General features: G+C 41.2%; 2 protein-coding genes across 2 annotated transcripts in view; both read left to right on the top strand.

Annotated features, from left to right (window-relative positions):
* ephb6 (eph receptor B6) overlaps window positions 1-3,436 on the top strand; it is a 37,305-nt gene extending 33,869 nt beyond the window's left edge. The window contains exons 16-19 of the mRNA XM_044034230.1: window positions 9-158; window positions 1,066-1,250; window positions 1,366-1,524; window positions 2,081-3,436. Of these exons, the coding sequence (XP_043890165.1) occupies window positions 9-158; window positions 1,066-1,250; window positions 1,366-1,524; window positions 2,081-2,186 (600 nt within the window). The 3' untranslated portion in view covers window positions 2,187-3,436. The remainder of the gene's footprint in view (window positions 1-8; window positions 159-1,065; window positions 1,251-1,365; window positions 1,525-2,080) is intronic.
* A 5,625-nt stretch (window positions 3,437-9,061) lies between these two features.
* On the top strand, window positions 9,062-13,686 carry trpv6 (transient receptor potential cation channel, subfamily V, member 6). The gene is made up of 14 exons (XM_044034176.1): window positions 9,062-9,192; window positions 9,290-9,387; window positions 9,472-9,594; window positions 10,491-10,631; window positions 11,064-11,162; window positions 11,399-11,574; window positions 11,684-11,830; window positions 11,949-12,028; window positions 12,126-12,261; window positions 12,626-12,712; window positions 12,800-12,876; window positions 12,972-13,137; window positions 13,226-13,292; window positions 13,406-13,686. Exons 1-14 carry the CDS (start codon window positions 9,062-9,064, stop codon window positions 13,684-13,686), a joined length of 1,809 nt encoding a protein of 602 aa, XP_043890111.1.
* The last annotated feature ends 607 nt before the right edge of the window (window positions 13,687-14,293 follow it).

The following is a 14,293-nucleotide window of genomic DNA, read 5'->3' as shown; positions in this document are numbered from 1 at the left end:
TCCATCAGGGCACTAAGGTTCCTGTGAGGTGGACGGCACCAGAGGCTTTTCAGCATCGCAAGTTCAGCTCGGCTAGCGATGTCTGGAGCTTCGGGATACTTATGTGGGAAGTGATGTCATATGGAGAGCGCCCGTACTGGGATATGAGCAATCAAGAAGTGAGTGATGAGAAGAAGTCACAATTAATGAATGATGTACATGGTACAGGTAGGTAATTATATGTCTGGAGCTCGTTTTGTGTGTTTATATTAGCAATGTGGTATAAAGTAATATTTAAGTAATATATTTCAGTGAAGTAAATTTTTTAAAACATGGACAAACTAGTCAAAAGTAACCGTGTGTAAAAATCGAATACAACTACTTCAAGTAATAGTTGTATGAAGTACTCAATCAATTAATCAATCAATCAATCAATCATTCAGATAAAACACAACACAAAGAGCTTTACAAAACAACTCAACCCAAGCCCAACCCACCCAATCACACATTTACCCACCCAGATACACTCTCACACCTCGATATAGACAACTAAGCATAAAGGGCAGAATTCGTCATACATGTAAAAGAACTGAGGAAAAGAAGTACTGACACATATTAGTTGGCTCTAACGTCAACGTACACGCCGCCAACTTACTGCCATCATCAGGAGCCAGCCTGAAACATGAATGTGTGCCCTCACAGAAAGTGTGGCTTCCAAATGATGTAACACCATGTGTCCACATGCTTTGCGTTCCAGTTGGAAAATGGTGACAGATAAAGCAGCAAACGTTTTGTTAAGATAACACAGACTTCAGCAGGCATCAAATTCATTCAGCCTTTTGTTCAGTGGGTCAAATCAGTTTTTCATTGTGTCCCCACTGGCAGCCAATATATGTGAACTATCCCTTTAAGTGGATTTATTTTTATCACTGCCCTCACTTTGTTATTCCACAGACACGTTTAAAATGCCAGGCGGGGGAATTTGCATAATTTTCACTCTCACAGACCCAGTGGTCTGTGACCTTTTATGTAAAGTAATTACACAAACATTCTGCCTGAAGTCTCTCGCGTTCTTTCTCTTCACAGGTGATGAAGGCAGTGGCGGACCAGTTTCGTCTCCCCGCTCCTCATAGCTGCCCCCCTGCCCTCCACTCCCTGATGCTTCAGTGCTGGCAGGCAGATCGAGGGGACCGTCCAAGCTTCAACACCCTCCTGTCCTCCTTGGATCGACTCATCAGGCACCCTGCCTCCCTGAAAGTGGAGCCAACCCGGTGAGACGGCGGCTTCTGGCAAACTAACAAACAAATCAGGGACAGCAGGTGACACACAATCTGCTGTTTTTGTAGATTCTCATGGTCTCATTTTTGACATTTCCCCACCTTACAGAAGCTGTTCTCAGACGTTGCTCAGCCCCACCCCCACAGACTTAACAGCCGTGGCGACAGTCAGTGATTGGCTGAAGGCGTTGAGAATGGAGAGATATCAGGACGAGTTTGATCGGGCACACCTGGACACTTTAGACAGAGTCAGCAAGCTCACGATGGAGTGAGTATAGTAGTTGGTTGTTACAGTTACTCTGAAGTTACTGCTGTTTGTATGTGGCACTTTTCCTACAGAGTAAATGGATAATAGGCAAAAGGCTACAGTACACTGCTCATTTAAGGGCCAGGTCATACTTACCGAGCTCCGCCTTCATGCAGAGCTGCCTGTGGTTCCAGTTATAAACAATGGTGTGTGTCAGTCTAGCGTTCCATGTGTGCTCAATCTCACATTCACATTCCTGTAGTCCTTGACTGCTCAGTTGTACATGTGTGGGTTACCACGGAGGTCCTTGCAAAAATTCAAGGACGTTTCCATGGTTACCATCTTCTTTATTTTCTGTTTTGACCAAATCAACAGTGTACTAATCCTCTGTCCATGCAGGCTCAAACTGCATAGGTGTGCTGGACATTCGGGTGTTGAAAGAATGACCTGGCCTTAAGAAGAAGGATTAACATGACTATTAGTAAAAATATGTTTGGACTATAGATCCACCAGTATTGTCCTGTGAAGTCTCATCGTTCAACTAATCTCCCCTCAATTTGTCTCCTTTCTCTTTCAGTGATGTCCAGCATCTCGGGGTGAACCTGCTGGGACACCAGAGGAAGATCGTCAGTGCGGCCCAGCAGCTCAGGGCCTATCTGACACAGGGGCAGGTGGAGGTGTGAAGTCCGACCACAGAACAGTCTGTGCCATGGACAATCCTCTGCTTCTTGTGTCTGGTTTCTGCGATGTGTTCAAATTTTAAGCCCAAACGAAATCAAAAACTCTTTCTTCTGCGGCTGAATATTCTGATTAACCTGACACTACAACCAGAGGGGGTGATAAAGAGGATCAGGCTTTTCCTGCCTGTCACTTAAGACAAATAAAAGAAGAGAAATGCACTATAGCGGCTGGAGTCCGGGTCAAAGTGAGATCAGGGAGTTGTTATGGAGAACAAGGATTTTAAAGGTTCCTCAAATGTTTTTCACTAAAGATTTCACATTGCTGTTGTCTGCCTTCCCTCCTCACCCATCTGCAGTCCTACCTCTCACCTTCTCCAACTGCCCCTCCCTCAAACCTCCCGATTTACCCAACCCTTATTGAATAAGGTGTAAATCTATATTTTGTCAAAAAACTTATGGAGATTTCTCCTCACAAAGAATTGCGTGAAGACAATCAAAGCCTTTTTCTATACTTTTTAAGCTGTTTGTAAAGTGTTATTATGTCCAGTCTAACTTAAAAAGCCAAATGCTCAAAGCAGAAAACAGTGTACTACCTAACAGCCTATGGTCCGCCTCAGAAGGTTAATAAGCCCCCTGTTCAAAATCAGCACCTCAAACCCTGAGGTTTGTAAATACGAATCACTGCCATGAAATGTGGGAAACAAAATCTTCCACAAATAATTGTTTTCCTCCATTTCAAAGGACATATCCACGCTTTGAGAGCAGCCCTGTTTGTATGACTCTTTCTCACTGTTGGGCCTCTCATATTCTGTCAAACGCTAAAAAACACCACCTCAGAGCTGCAAACACTGAGTCCATCTGTGATGAGGACAGAACTGAACAGCGCTCACCTACACGTGTACATTTCACACTTCACGTCTTTTTCTTTAATGGATAGAGTTAAGACACTTAGTCATTGAAGCGTTGTGATTGTGTGAAATGGGAAAGTTGAACAAAACCTTAACTGATTTACACTTAAGAGGGAGGAGGTGAAATGCTTTGTAAGTGCGTACCTGTGTGCCTGTCACCTGTACGTGCTGTATATGAGGCTGTGTGTGTGTGTGTGTGTGTGTGTGTGTGTGTGCATGTGCGTGTGCTTGTTTGTATGTGTGTGTGTGTGTGTGTCAGGCTACACACATTATTAGGTGCGCGTGCTCACTATTCCAAAATTGTGAAAAATTGTAAATTAAATGATATGATTTTATTTAAAAACAGATGTTTACTGTGATCTTTCCTAATCAGTACAGATGTGTTTTAGCTGTCAATGAACCAAAATAAAAACCAGTATCTGCCATTAGGGAGGGTTTATTGGCAGAAACTGAATGTTCTTCTATTAAGCATTTATTGTTATTGTATAATCATTTACTAAAAGAAATTGCATGGAAGCCGTACCTTTTATATGTGCTTTAGGCATTGGCCTTGCTTTACAGAGGACACCGTCTTGTGCAGCTATGTTTCTCCAGGAGCGCTAATGGACTAACCGACCCGAGGCTGTGTCAAACACAAACAAACAAGAATAGCTCAGCCCACAAATACCTGATGCACAAAGCATCAAAGAGGAAGGAGTGGACAGTGAACGTTTATGAATCCTTTCTGATATGTAAAGGCCACCGAAGTTTTCCTAGTGCACAATGTGGAGTGGAGTCCACCATTTGTTTCAATCTGCAGTCTCCATTTACAGAACCAATACATAGCAACAAAGAAACTCACAACATTCATTAAATCAGTGTGAAAATCACAGAGCACCGCAGGTCCAGCAACCTCTGCATGTTTTTAGACTGTGGGAGGAAACCAGAGAAGCCGGAGAAACCCCACGCGCCCACGGGGAGAACATGTTAACATGTTAATAAGCACGCACTCTGTTGGACAGGGTCATGAACCCAGGTCATTTTGCTGTAAGGCAACAGTTCTTACCACTACTACACCATGTGACCCTCGCACATAACAATTTAAACAAAGTACTAAAAGTTGAGCAATTCTATAGTGCACTTATTCACAGAAACTTGATTTGGCAAAAGATATGAAATAACATGCATACAATGAGGTTATGATTTATTTAATAAATATCTCTTAGACACGGCTGCTTTACCAAGTTAAAGTAATATTAAGTGATACAGAAATTGCAATAAAAACTTCATCTTTTCATCACAGTTATATTGTGAATTGGTCAAAATTTTATTGCCATTTAGAAATAAATGTGGATCCCCATATGACGAGTGTTTGCACCAGTGTTTGTACATGCTTTGCTCACTATCTATTATCTGTTATCTTCCAAATAATAATTATGGATGAGCAGATATGATACTCGGTATCGGTCTGATACTGGATCGGACATCGGACAGATAATAATTTAAAATCCGATACAATCCAAAAATTCTATTCACTATGCACAGACTGTAAAATCTGCAGATAAAAATCTGCAAAAGCATTTGAGCTGAGTAATGTTGTGGGCTGCTTATGTGTTATGGGAGAAGAATATCTGTTACACAGTTGTTGAATAATGTCTTTGAAATAGCTTGAAATGGTACACATAGCTTCATTACATTATGCCTTCATTTATTTATTTATTCATGTGTTTATTTCGGTCATGACATTTAGATCACTCATCACACATCAGTGTAGTTTACACAATACACGGGAAAGCGGGAGAAGCAAAAACTTATCTAGTCCCGCCCCCATTATCGTCATACATTACATAATTATCCTTTTCTTATGACATCTGACAAAGAAAAAACATGTTTCAGCATCAGGTAGCACTCAGATGTAGTCTAGCTCTAGACATGTGTCTGTACATGTGTCTATGATTCTTCTAGTCTCGACTTCTTGCCTGGCATATTCAACTTCCCAAAAGTCACAAAATAATCCAATCAATAGAGGTCAATGCATCATTTTTTCCTTTAGTCATCCATCTCATCTGTAGGATTCGCCTCGCTTTGCTTCTCCATTCTTTTCACATGCTCGAGGGTTGTGGAGATGTCGGAGCGCAGCCCAACCATGGCTCTCTTTGTTATTGCGCTTTCCACCTTCACATTGATCAACTCATTGCCGATCTTTCTCAGTTTCCGGTATTGCAGGAACATACCACTACCAGGGAGAGCCATCCTGAATGTAGCCAGCCATGAAGGTCCCATCTGGGCAACTAGGTTCACCAGAACCTGCACTTCTTGTTGAGAACGCTCTGTCGATCTTGGATCAATTGATTCTCCGTAGTGACTCGATTCACAGCTAAATACTTCTCATGTGTTGACATTTGTAAAAATGTCAGCTGTTGTTTGGGTACATTCTCTTCTTTTTTTTTTTTGTTTGGTTCCATTTGCTTCCACTGCCGTTTCCACACAGTGTCTACAGATTTCTGTCCCTGACCTCCTGGGTCATTCTGTATTGATTAATAGTCATATCTACATACTTCTTTTTAAATATACTCAGTTTTGCAGATTTTTTTCATCTCCAGATTATTCCATTGTCTGACCCCCGTGACCGATACGGTAAAGGATTTTAATGTAGTTCTTACCCTTCTCTGCCTAAACCTCACGTTCCCTAAAGCGACTTACAATAAGTGCATTTCAACAGTTGGGTACAAACAAGAGGTAGAAGTGATCTTTTCCCTTATTCTCTATTTTATTAAGTTTCATAAATGAGAAGCTTTTTACTTTTACAGCAATTGAATGCAGCTACAAAATAAATGAAAATGCATTCACCTTGATGATGTAATATCACCTTCACTGCAGTAAAAAAAAAAGAAGAGAGATCTTCACATGTTCCACAGATCAGCAGGTTTAAGTCAAATCAGAGTTTTAGATCAGCTGGGATCAGCATCCGTCCAAAAACAGAGGCTGGTTTCCCGCATGAGCCGCTGATATCAGAGCAGATCTGTGCTGATTGCAAGTGCTCACACTAACTCTCACATTTGAATATCAGGCTACAGTGAAGTGACTGACCCTCACATGGGCCAATGTCACTGCTGACACTGCGAGAGTGCAGGACGCACAAGGTTACACGTTTAAAATACTATGTACTGTAATCATTTAAGATTATAAACAGTACATACAGGAGCTTAAAAGAGCTCCACCTAAACCAGCGACAGTGAAATGCTGCTTATATATTAACGTTTAAATCATCAAACATAATATTGTATATAATAGTGCTGCATGTGGATAATAGGAAGTTTCATTTCCAATACTTTAAGGACTACAATTACTTTTTATTGTGTGTTTGAAAATGTTTTATCCAAGGAAAATAATCTACAATTTACATATTAAAAAGTAGACAATAAGACAATAAAGTATTGTCAGTGCAATGCAATACAATTGAGGTCACTACTCAATTCCAGCAAAATATGACTCGAAAATAGAGATAAATCTTCATTTAAAAATGTAATATTTTGTGTGCACAACCAATAACTGTGGATGTCAGATAAAAGGGTCTTACCAGTCTGCTTCTTCATTGTCTATGTGCATATTTTCACCAAAAAAAAACAACTGAACAAACGGACACTACGGATTGCGCTCCCAGGACTTTTTCGCACTTTCCATCCCCAGTGTTTGAACAGAATGTGGGGAGAAAAAGCCATTCTACTACTGTGCTCCTTCAGATTGGAACAAACTCAAAAATCTGGATTATTTGCATCATTTTAAAAATCATTCTGGAGGATTTACACTCTAAATCGTTGGTCTCTAATGTATTGTTTTATTCAAATTTGGATGAGTTGTTGATATGTGTGTGTTTGTTGCTGCTGCCTCTCCGGCCAGGACGGCCCTGGAAAGTAGATTTGCAATCTCAGTGGGATTATCCTGGTAAAATAAAGGTTCAATAAAATAAACAGAGAGTAAAAAGTGAAATGTTTCCCTCTGAAAATGCAGTGGAGTAAAATGTAGAAGTATATAGTGTCTGAAAAATTGAAATATCCACATAAAGCCTTGATTACCTAACACAACAGCATATTGGTCGTTCAAGATAACTCATGCTGAACTACTCAAAACATTGCCTGTGGAAATTTGATTAGGCAAAAGGAATTTTCCATTTGTGTTTGTTCTCTGGTTGTGTCACAGAATCTGTTATTTGATATCACTGTAGAGGTGCCTATAAAAAAACTGACATAAGAAAAACAATGTAATTTAAAATTTCGTGACTGTAACTCAAACTGAAGTGAAGCAGCTTGTTAAAAAACAAAAGACGGCCACTGTTGTTTCCTCCTGAACCTGATGCTTTTGTTCTCATGATGATCACTGAGTTCTGTTGTGTGGAGTCACTCTGAACAAGAGCGTGTCTCCTCATGTGTCATTAATGTAATAATTGTTTGCCGTGGAGTCCTGACATCTATTAGCACAGTGTTGTGAAGCGATGCAGGTACATACTCTATGTTTCAGAAACACTGGACACGCAAACCGCAACATTTTGTTTTTACGGCGTGTTATTGTTCCTTTATAAAGACATTAGCAGACTGGAAACCACTGGTCTGTAAGACACTACTTAAAGATGGTGCAGTCAGTCTGGTAAACAACTATTATCTCCACAACACTAAATGACTGCCACATCTGCAGCCATGACCAGGGCCTCCTATAGAGTCTTCCTAAACCCTGTTTATCCTGCGGTTGACCGGCCAGTTAGTCATGATCTAAAAATGGTGCAGCAAAATACCTGTACGCTACAACGAGGATGAGCACAAATATTTTAAAAGCTGACTGAATCAGCAGTTTACAAATAGTTTGGCCAGGTGGAAAACAAAGCTGTGACTCTGTGTAAGCATCTTCAACTTTTGAATCGAACAAAATGTACCTTTAGCTTCGCTTTCCATCCTCCTGAGGAAAGTGACATGATGTTGCCAACCACCGAATGATCATTAAAGTCTTTGTAATGTGGCAATTACCGTGTTTGTGATCGTCCCTGTTGACACATCAATGGTGCCCAACAAGTTAAATCATTGTGAATGGCAGTAGTTTTCACTGTGTGCAAGATGCAACATGTTGGAAAATATCAGACGTCATCTCCAACAAATAAGCCCAGATTTACTTTTTTGACGTGTAAAACAATAAAAGAAGAGAGTTTCATGCAGGGTCATGTGGCTTAAATCTCAGAGCAGTATTCAGACATACGTGCTTGCAATCGCCAAACAGGTTCATGGATGGCTATGTGCTGACTGTCATGTAGTTGCAAAAATCTTCATAGTGGCCATGCAGGTTTTGGTGGAAGCAGGTGGAGGAATGCAGACAGGCCTGGTGATAGCATAGACATTCTGGCATTAGGGACTGGACCACTGACACTTCAGATTTAAGGTGACCAAATCACGCTGAGAATTTCAGATCAGCATGATAAGGGACTTCCTCGTTGAGCAGCAAGTTGAACCTTGAAGCGCAACTTTCCCTGTGGGATTCCTCATGTGTGGTGAAAGTGTAGCTGCTCATTACTGCCTCACTCTCACTGTCTTACCTGTCTGCTGTTCACTCATCCTCCCTCTCCACCCATTCATTCTCAGCCCCTCCATGTCTCCTCCCTCGTGGCTGGGTTATATATAATGGTCATGTCAAAGGGATTTCACTTCTCCTCAGGTACATTTTACAGGTGTTGCTTCCTCTGTGGACAGTGTTATGACGGAGACTTTGAGCAGCTGCACGTTTACTGTTTAAGGGTAAGACTGAGAAAAGTCCTTTTTTCTATTCATTGTTTTATTCGATTTTATGTAGAAAGTGAATAATATGCCAAAATACATGTTTAATATGATAATCATGAGGTTGTACAATGATTCATTGTTTTTTTCTCATTATTTCTTTCTTTATAATTATTCCACTCTAATGAATGTTCTTCCACCTTTTTCCTTTCTTGCAGTAAAACATCAGGGGTCAATGTCTCCGACTCTGGCCAGATCTGCTCCGAGCGAGCTCAACCACTGGTGGAGTCAGTTGAGGTTCCGCCTTCAGAACAAGAAAGGATGGAACGAGATGCTGGATGAGACCTTTCTGCTCCACACCAAAAAGTAAGAGCCTCATCTGAGATACCGCTTCTAAGGATAAAGCAGATGGTGTCAAAGTTGAGGACATGCAGGTGTAACGTTTCTCTCCTTCTCCCCTCAGCATCAGTGACATTCCTCTCTTCTATGCGGCTAAGAAGAACAGTGCAGGCTGCATCACGAAGCTGCTCAGCTTTTCAGCCACTAACATCTTTGAGAGAGGTGAGACTGAAGCATGAAGCTCAGCATCATTGTCTTCTTCATTGTGTCAGTCATGTGTTGTGAAGCTGTGCTCCTCTCATTCAGGGGCTCTTGGGGAGACGGCGCTTCATGTCGCTGTGATGAATGACAACATGGAGGCTGCTGTGGCTCTGATGGAAGGAGCTCCTGAACTCATCAATGAGCCCATGACCTCTGAACTTTTCCAAGGTTGGCATAGAAACACTCTCTCTCTCTCTCTCTCTCTCTCTCTCTCCCTCCACCACACCTCTTTAACTTCCAATCATTTGGACAGGCTAAACATCTGTAAAGTGTTACCCCTAACCTTAACCTAGACAGGATTTGGTCACCATGAGGACTTCTGGTCCTAATAAGATCAGTGTTTCCGCCAGAAAAGGTTGTTTAAGAAGTAACAAACATGGTGAGGAGTGGAATTTATTCTCAGACAAATGGATTCACCTCACAAGCAGAGAGTGGAATCCTGGCTTTTGAAGTGCCGTGATACTGGAAAGGATTCACTTTCAGACTCAGACCCAAGTCACCGAGCAAACACTTTTGGTCAGTGATAACTGTCTAGAGCTATTTAAAGGTCCAGTGTGTAATAATTAGTGATAGCTACTGTAATGTTGAGACTGCAGAGTGCAACAAACAGACCCCACCCTTTCCCAAGCATGTGAGGGAACTACTGTGGCCTTCATATACTAGAAAGGATGTAAACACTCTATATTATTTCACTCTTAGGCTCATTTCCTCCTTCTTCTTCACTGGTTTATGCTTCAGAGTTATGTGGTTAAATCAATTCTTCCTTGTCAGCACGATAAGCTTCTGCTTGAAAATGCAAAACCATGTCTGTTTTGGCTACTGTAGAGAAATGTTGACACAAGATGGTGGCCTCTCTACAGCAAGCCCCTCGCCTTTAATGTGTATTTAAAGGCTTATTCTAATGCTATGAAAACCAAATTATTTTTATTTTAAAGCGACTTTAAACCTATACAATCATACTTATGGGTAATATTGAAAGGGGCCACTTTGAGCTTTTATTTTTGCAAAAGTCACACTGAGTGAAGTGTTATCTTCCCTGACACACTGTCTGTGCTCTCCCTCAGGTGTCACTCCTCTCCACATCGCTGTGGTGAATCAGAACACAAATCTGGTCCATCATCTCATTAGTCGAGGCGGTGATGTGGTCACCCCACGAGTCACTGGCTTGTACTTCAGGAAGAGGATAGGAGGACTCATATACTATGGTGAGTTAGTATTAGTGAGCCTAAAGTGAGTGTCGTGGCGAGTGTTTAGGTGGTCGAGTGGGTCAGCCGACAATCACTGCTCTTCTCAGCTGTTCTTTAGCAAAACAATCAACCCTCAATGTATAACTTAGTCGTATAAAACCGAAACAATCAATCATGTCAAGGGTGGGGGAGGGTAAATATGTATGTGTGCTATTTATGTGTGTGTATACTTGCAGGTTGTGTTTTAAGTTTGTCATTAGGGTTTTCAGGGACAGGCTTTTGGAATTAGCAGTTAAAAAATTAGCAGTTAGCTAACAGTGATACATTACACCTAAAAACTGCTGTGAAGCTCTCAATATTACTGTATCTGTCCCTTTTAAATAAAACTATTTAATTTAATGTGTCTGATGATTGATGATTAATATATGTATATTTATATTTGGTCATCAGGTGAACACATCCTGTCGTTCGCTGCATGTGCTGGGAATGAGGACATTATCTCCATGGTCATCGAAGCAGGGGCCAGCACCAGGGTGCAGGATTATCGGGGTATAAAATAAAAACAAAGTAGTATTTCATTAGGGCAGCCTATTGGGGAAGAGACCTGGGTTGCTGCCAGGTCAAGGACCCAGTCCCCATTGCTCATTGTTAATTGGACACTTTAATTGACCCCAGCCACAGGGGGGTCACCTCCAGCACTCCTTGTCCCTAAAAGCAAATTCATCTGATGTTTGTGTAACTGCTTTAAATATTGATTATTATTCCTCGTTTTTTCTTCCCCTTAGGCAACACAGTTATTCATATTTTGGTTCTGCAGCCTAACAAGATGATTGCATGCCAGGCCATTGACCTGATCATGGCACACGATGTGGAGTTGGACCAGCCAGTGCCACTCGACATGGTGCCCAACTACCGAGGCCTCACACCTTTTAAACTGGCAGCCAAAGAGGGAAATGTTGTGGTGAGAGAAACGTGTGAGGGCTCAGTGGGTGAAAAGCCAGCGTGGAGAGGTGAAGCAGATTATGTCGCTATTCTATCCTCACTGCTGTGATTCCTTCTGTCTCTCTCAGGCGTTCCAGCACCTGGTTAATAAAAGACGTGTTATTCAGTGGAGTCTGGGCCCTTTGACCTCCAGCCTGTATGACCTGACAGAGATTGACTCATGGGCCGACGATATGTCAGTGCTGGAGCTTATTGTGGGCAGTCAGCAGAGAGAGGTTTGTCAGACTCTATCAGATGTTCAGTATTTGGGGAAAATTTAAAATCTGTCTTGTACTAAATTCATTTGACCTAATGGCAAGAAAATATATGGCATCAATTATTTGTGTTTTCCAGGCAAGAAGGATACTGGAGGTGACACCTGTGAGACAGTTGGTCAGTCTGAAGTGGAACCTGTATGGAAAACACTACTTCAGGTAAAGTTAATTAATTATAATTGATTATTTTATTAACTGTACACATTTACTGTGCTTTTTTTTTTTTACACTGTTTTCTCTTTTTGTTCTTTGCCAGGCTGCTGCTGTGTCTGTATTTGCTGTACATCGGGATCTTCACACTGTGTTGTGTGTATCGCCCTCTAAAGGACGCTCCAGAGAACTACACACAGTCAGATATGGACAAAACCATCCGGGTCCAGAAAACACTCAATGTGTGACATTGCTCGTAACTCTATAGTTTTACTTTATAAACATGGAATAGATTACAATAAATATGGAGGACTTTAAAGAATGCTAAAATATACTGAAATGTATTGTTTTAAGGGATTTGGGGATTAGGGATTGTTAATTATGTTACTTATTTTATGGTTTCGCAGTTTAATTTGGGATACTAGATTCAGAGAGAGACTCAGATTTATTCAGAAACATAAATTAAATGGTACTACCTTTTAAATGAATCTATTATGAACACTGATCACATAAATATTTTAGAGGTACAAAAGCTAGGAACTGTAGCACATTCTACTGTGTTTTTAATATGAATTAAAAACTATATTTCCTCCTCTCACGTCTCAGGAGAGTTATGTGACATATGAGGATAACCTGCGGCTGGCAGGAGAAGTCATCAGTGTCCTGGGAGCTTTTGCTATTCTGTTGCTGGAGGTGAATTCATGAAACATGCTCTATCTACATATACTGTATATACAATATATTGTACATGCAAATCCTAATGCATCCTTCTCACTACAGATCCCTGATATACTGAGAGTGGGAGCAAAGCGCTACTTTGGTCAGACGGCACTGGGAGGCCCATTCCATGTTATCCTGTGAGCACAAAGACTTCTGAGGATGAAAAACAAAGCAAACCCACTGTTGTGAGATAGTGTCTAACCTTGCTGCTGCCTTATGTTGCTTTGAGCAGTATCAGCTACGCCTGCTTGGTGGTGCTGCTGTGTGTGTTCAGAGCCAGCGAGGTGCAGGGAGAAGCCGTGGTGATGGCAGTGTGTTTAGTGCTGGGCTGGTGCAACGTCATGTTCTTTGCCCGAGGCTTTGAAATGCTTGGCCCTTATGTCATCATGATACAGAAGGTAACAGACAGCTGTTTCCATAGCGGCTTGTAAAGCTTCACCTATTTGTGTTTTCATACCAATTGATCTGTGTCTCATTTCCCGCTAGATTATATTTGGAGACCTGACAAAGTTCATGTGGCTGACTGTCATTGTGCTCATTGGTTTTTCCACCTGTGAGTATATTCTGGGAGACAAGTAGAACCTCACACAGCTTCTGTGATAATTGTTGAAGTATGAATTTTAAGCCACCGAGAGCTTACCATTTTCTTTCATTTTCCCCCTGTAGCCCTGTGGATGGTGTATATGACCCAGGAGCCTGACTCCATCCCTGCGTATCGCTCCTTCCCCATCACTCTCTTCTCCCAGTTTGAGCTCAGCGTGGGCCTCATTGATCTGCCTGTGGAGCACACCATCACTACGCCCCCCATCGTTCATGTCATACACTGTGCCTTCTCTGTGGTCTCGTACATCCTGCTCTTAAATTTACTGATAGCCATGATGAGTGACACACACTGGAGGGTGGCACAGGAGAGAGACGAGCTGTGGAGAACACAGGTACACACGTGAACACACATGGACTGGAGAACCACAAAGAATACAGTAAATGCATGTAACAACATGCATACAGTATAAATGCACAGAATTACCTTGTAATGTCTGCGCTGAATGCCAAAAATGTCATAGTTTAGTATGTTGTCCAAAATTTGACCAAAATGTCATAGTTTAGTATGTCGTCCAAAAAGTCACCAAAATGTCATAGTTTAGTATGTCGCTCAAAATTTGACCAAAATGTTAAAGTTGAGTATGTCGTCCAAAATGTCATAATTTTGTATGTTGCCTAAAATTTGACAAAAATGTCATAGTTTAGTATGTCGTCCAAAATTTGACCAAAATGTCATAGTTCAGAATGTCGTCGTAAATTCGACAAAAATGTCATAGTTTAGTATGTTGTCCACAATGTGACAAAAATGTCATTGTTTAGTATGTCGTCCAAAAAGTCACCAAAATGTCATAGTTTAGTATGTCGTCTAAAAGTTTGACAAAAATTTCATAGTTAAGTATGTGTTCAAAATGTGACAAAAAGGCACAGTTTAGTATGTCGTCCGAAAAGTCACTAAAACATCATAGTTTAGTATGTCATCCAAAAAGTCACTAAAACGTCATAGTTTAGTAT

Source organism: Solea senegalensis, linkage group LG9 (genome assembly GCF_019176455.1).
Source record: "Solea senegalensis isolate Sse05_10M linkage group LG9, IFAPA_SoseM_1, whole genome shotgun sequence".
Taxonomy (NCBI): domain Eukaryota; kingdom Metazoa; phylum Chordata; class Actinopteri; order Pleuronectiformes; family Soleidae; genus Solea; species Solea senegalensis.
Note: the sequence above shows the minus strand (reverse complement) of the source record. Positions and strands in the feature narration are given on the sequence as shown.

Coding starts and splice junctions, on each gene's coding strand:
- trpv6 (XM_044034176.1), top strand. CDS start 9,062: ATGTCTCCGACTCTGGCCAGATCTGCTCCGAGCGAGCTCAACCACTGG. Junction 9,388..9,471: donor CACTAACATCTTTGAGAGAG/GTGAGACTGAAG, acceptor CCTCTCATTCAG/GGGCTCTTGGGGAGACGGCG. Junction 11,575..11,683: donor CCAAAGAGGGAAATGTTGTG/GTGAGAGAAACG, acceptor TGTCTCTCTCAG/GCGTTCCAGCACCTGGTTAA.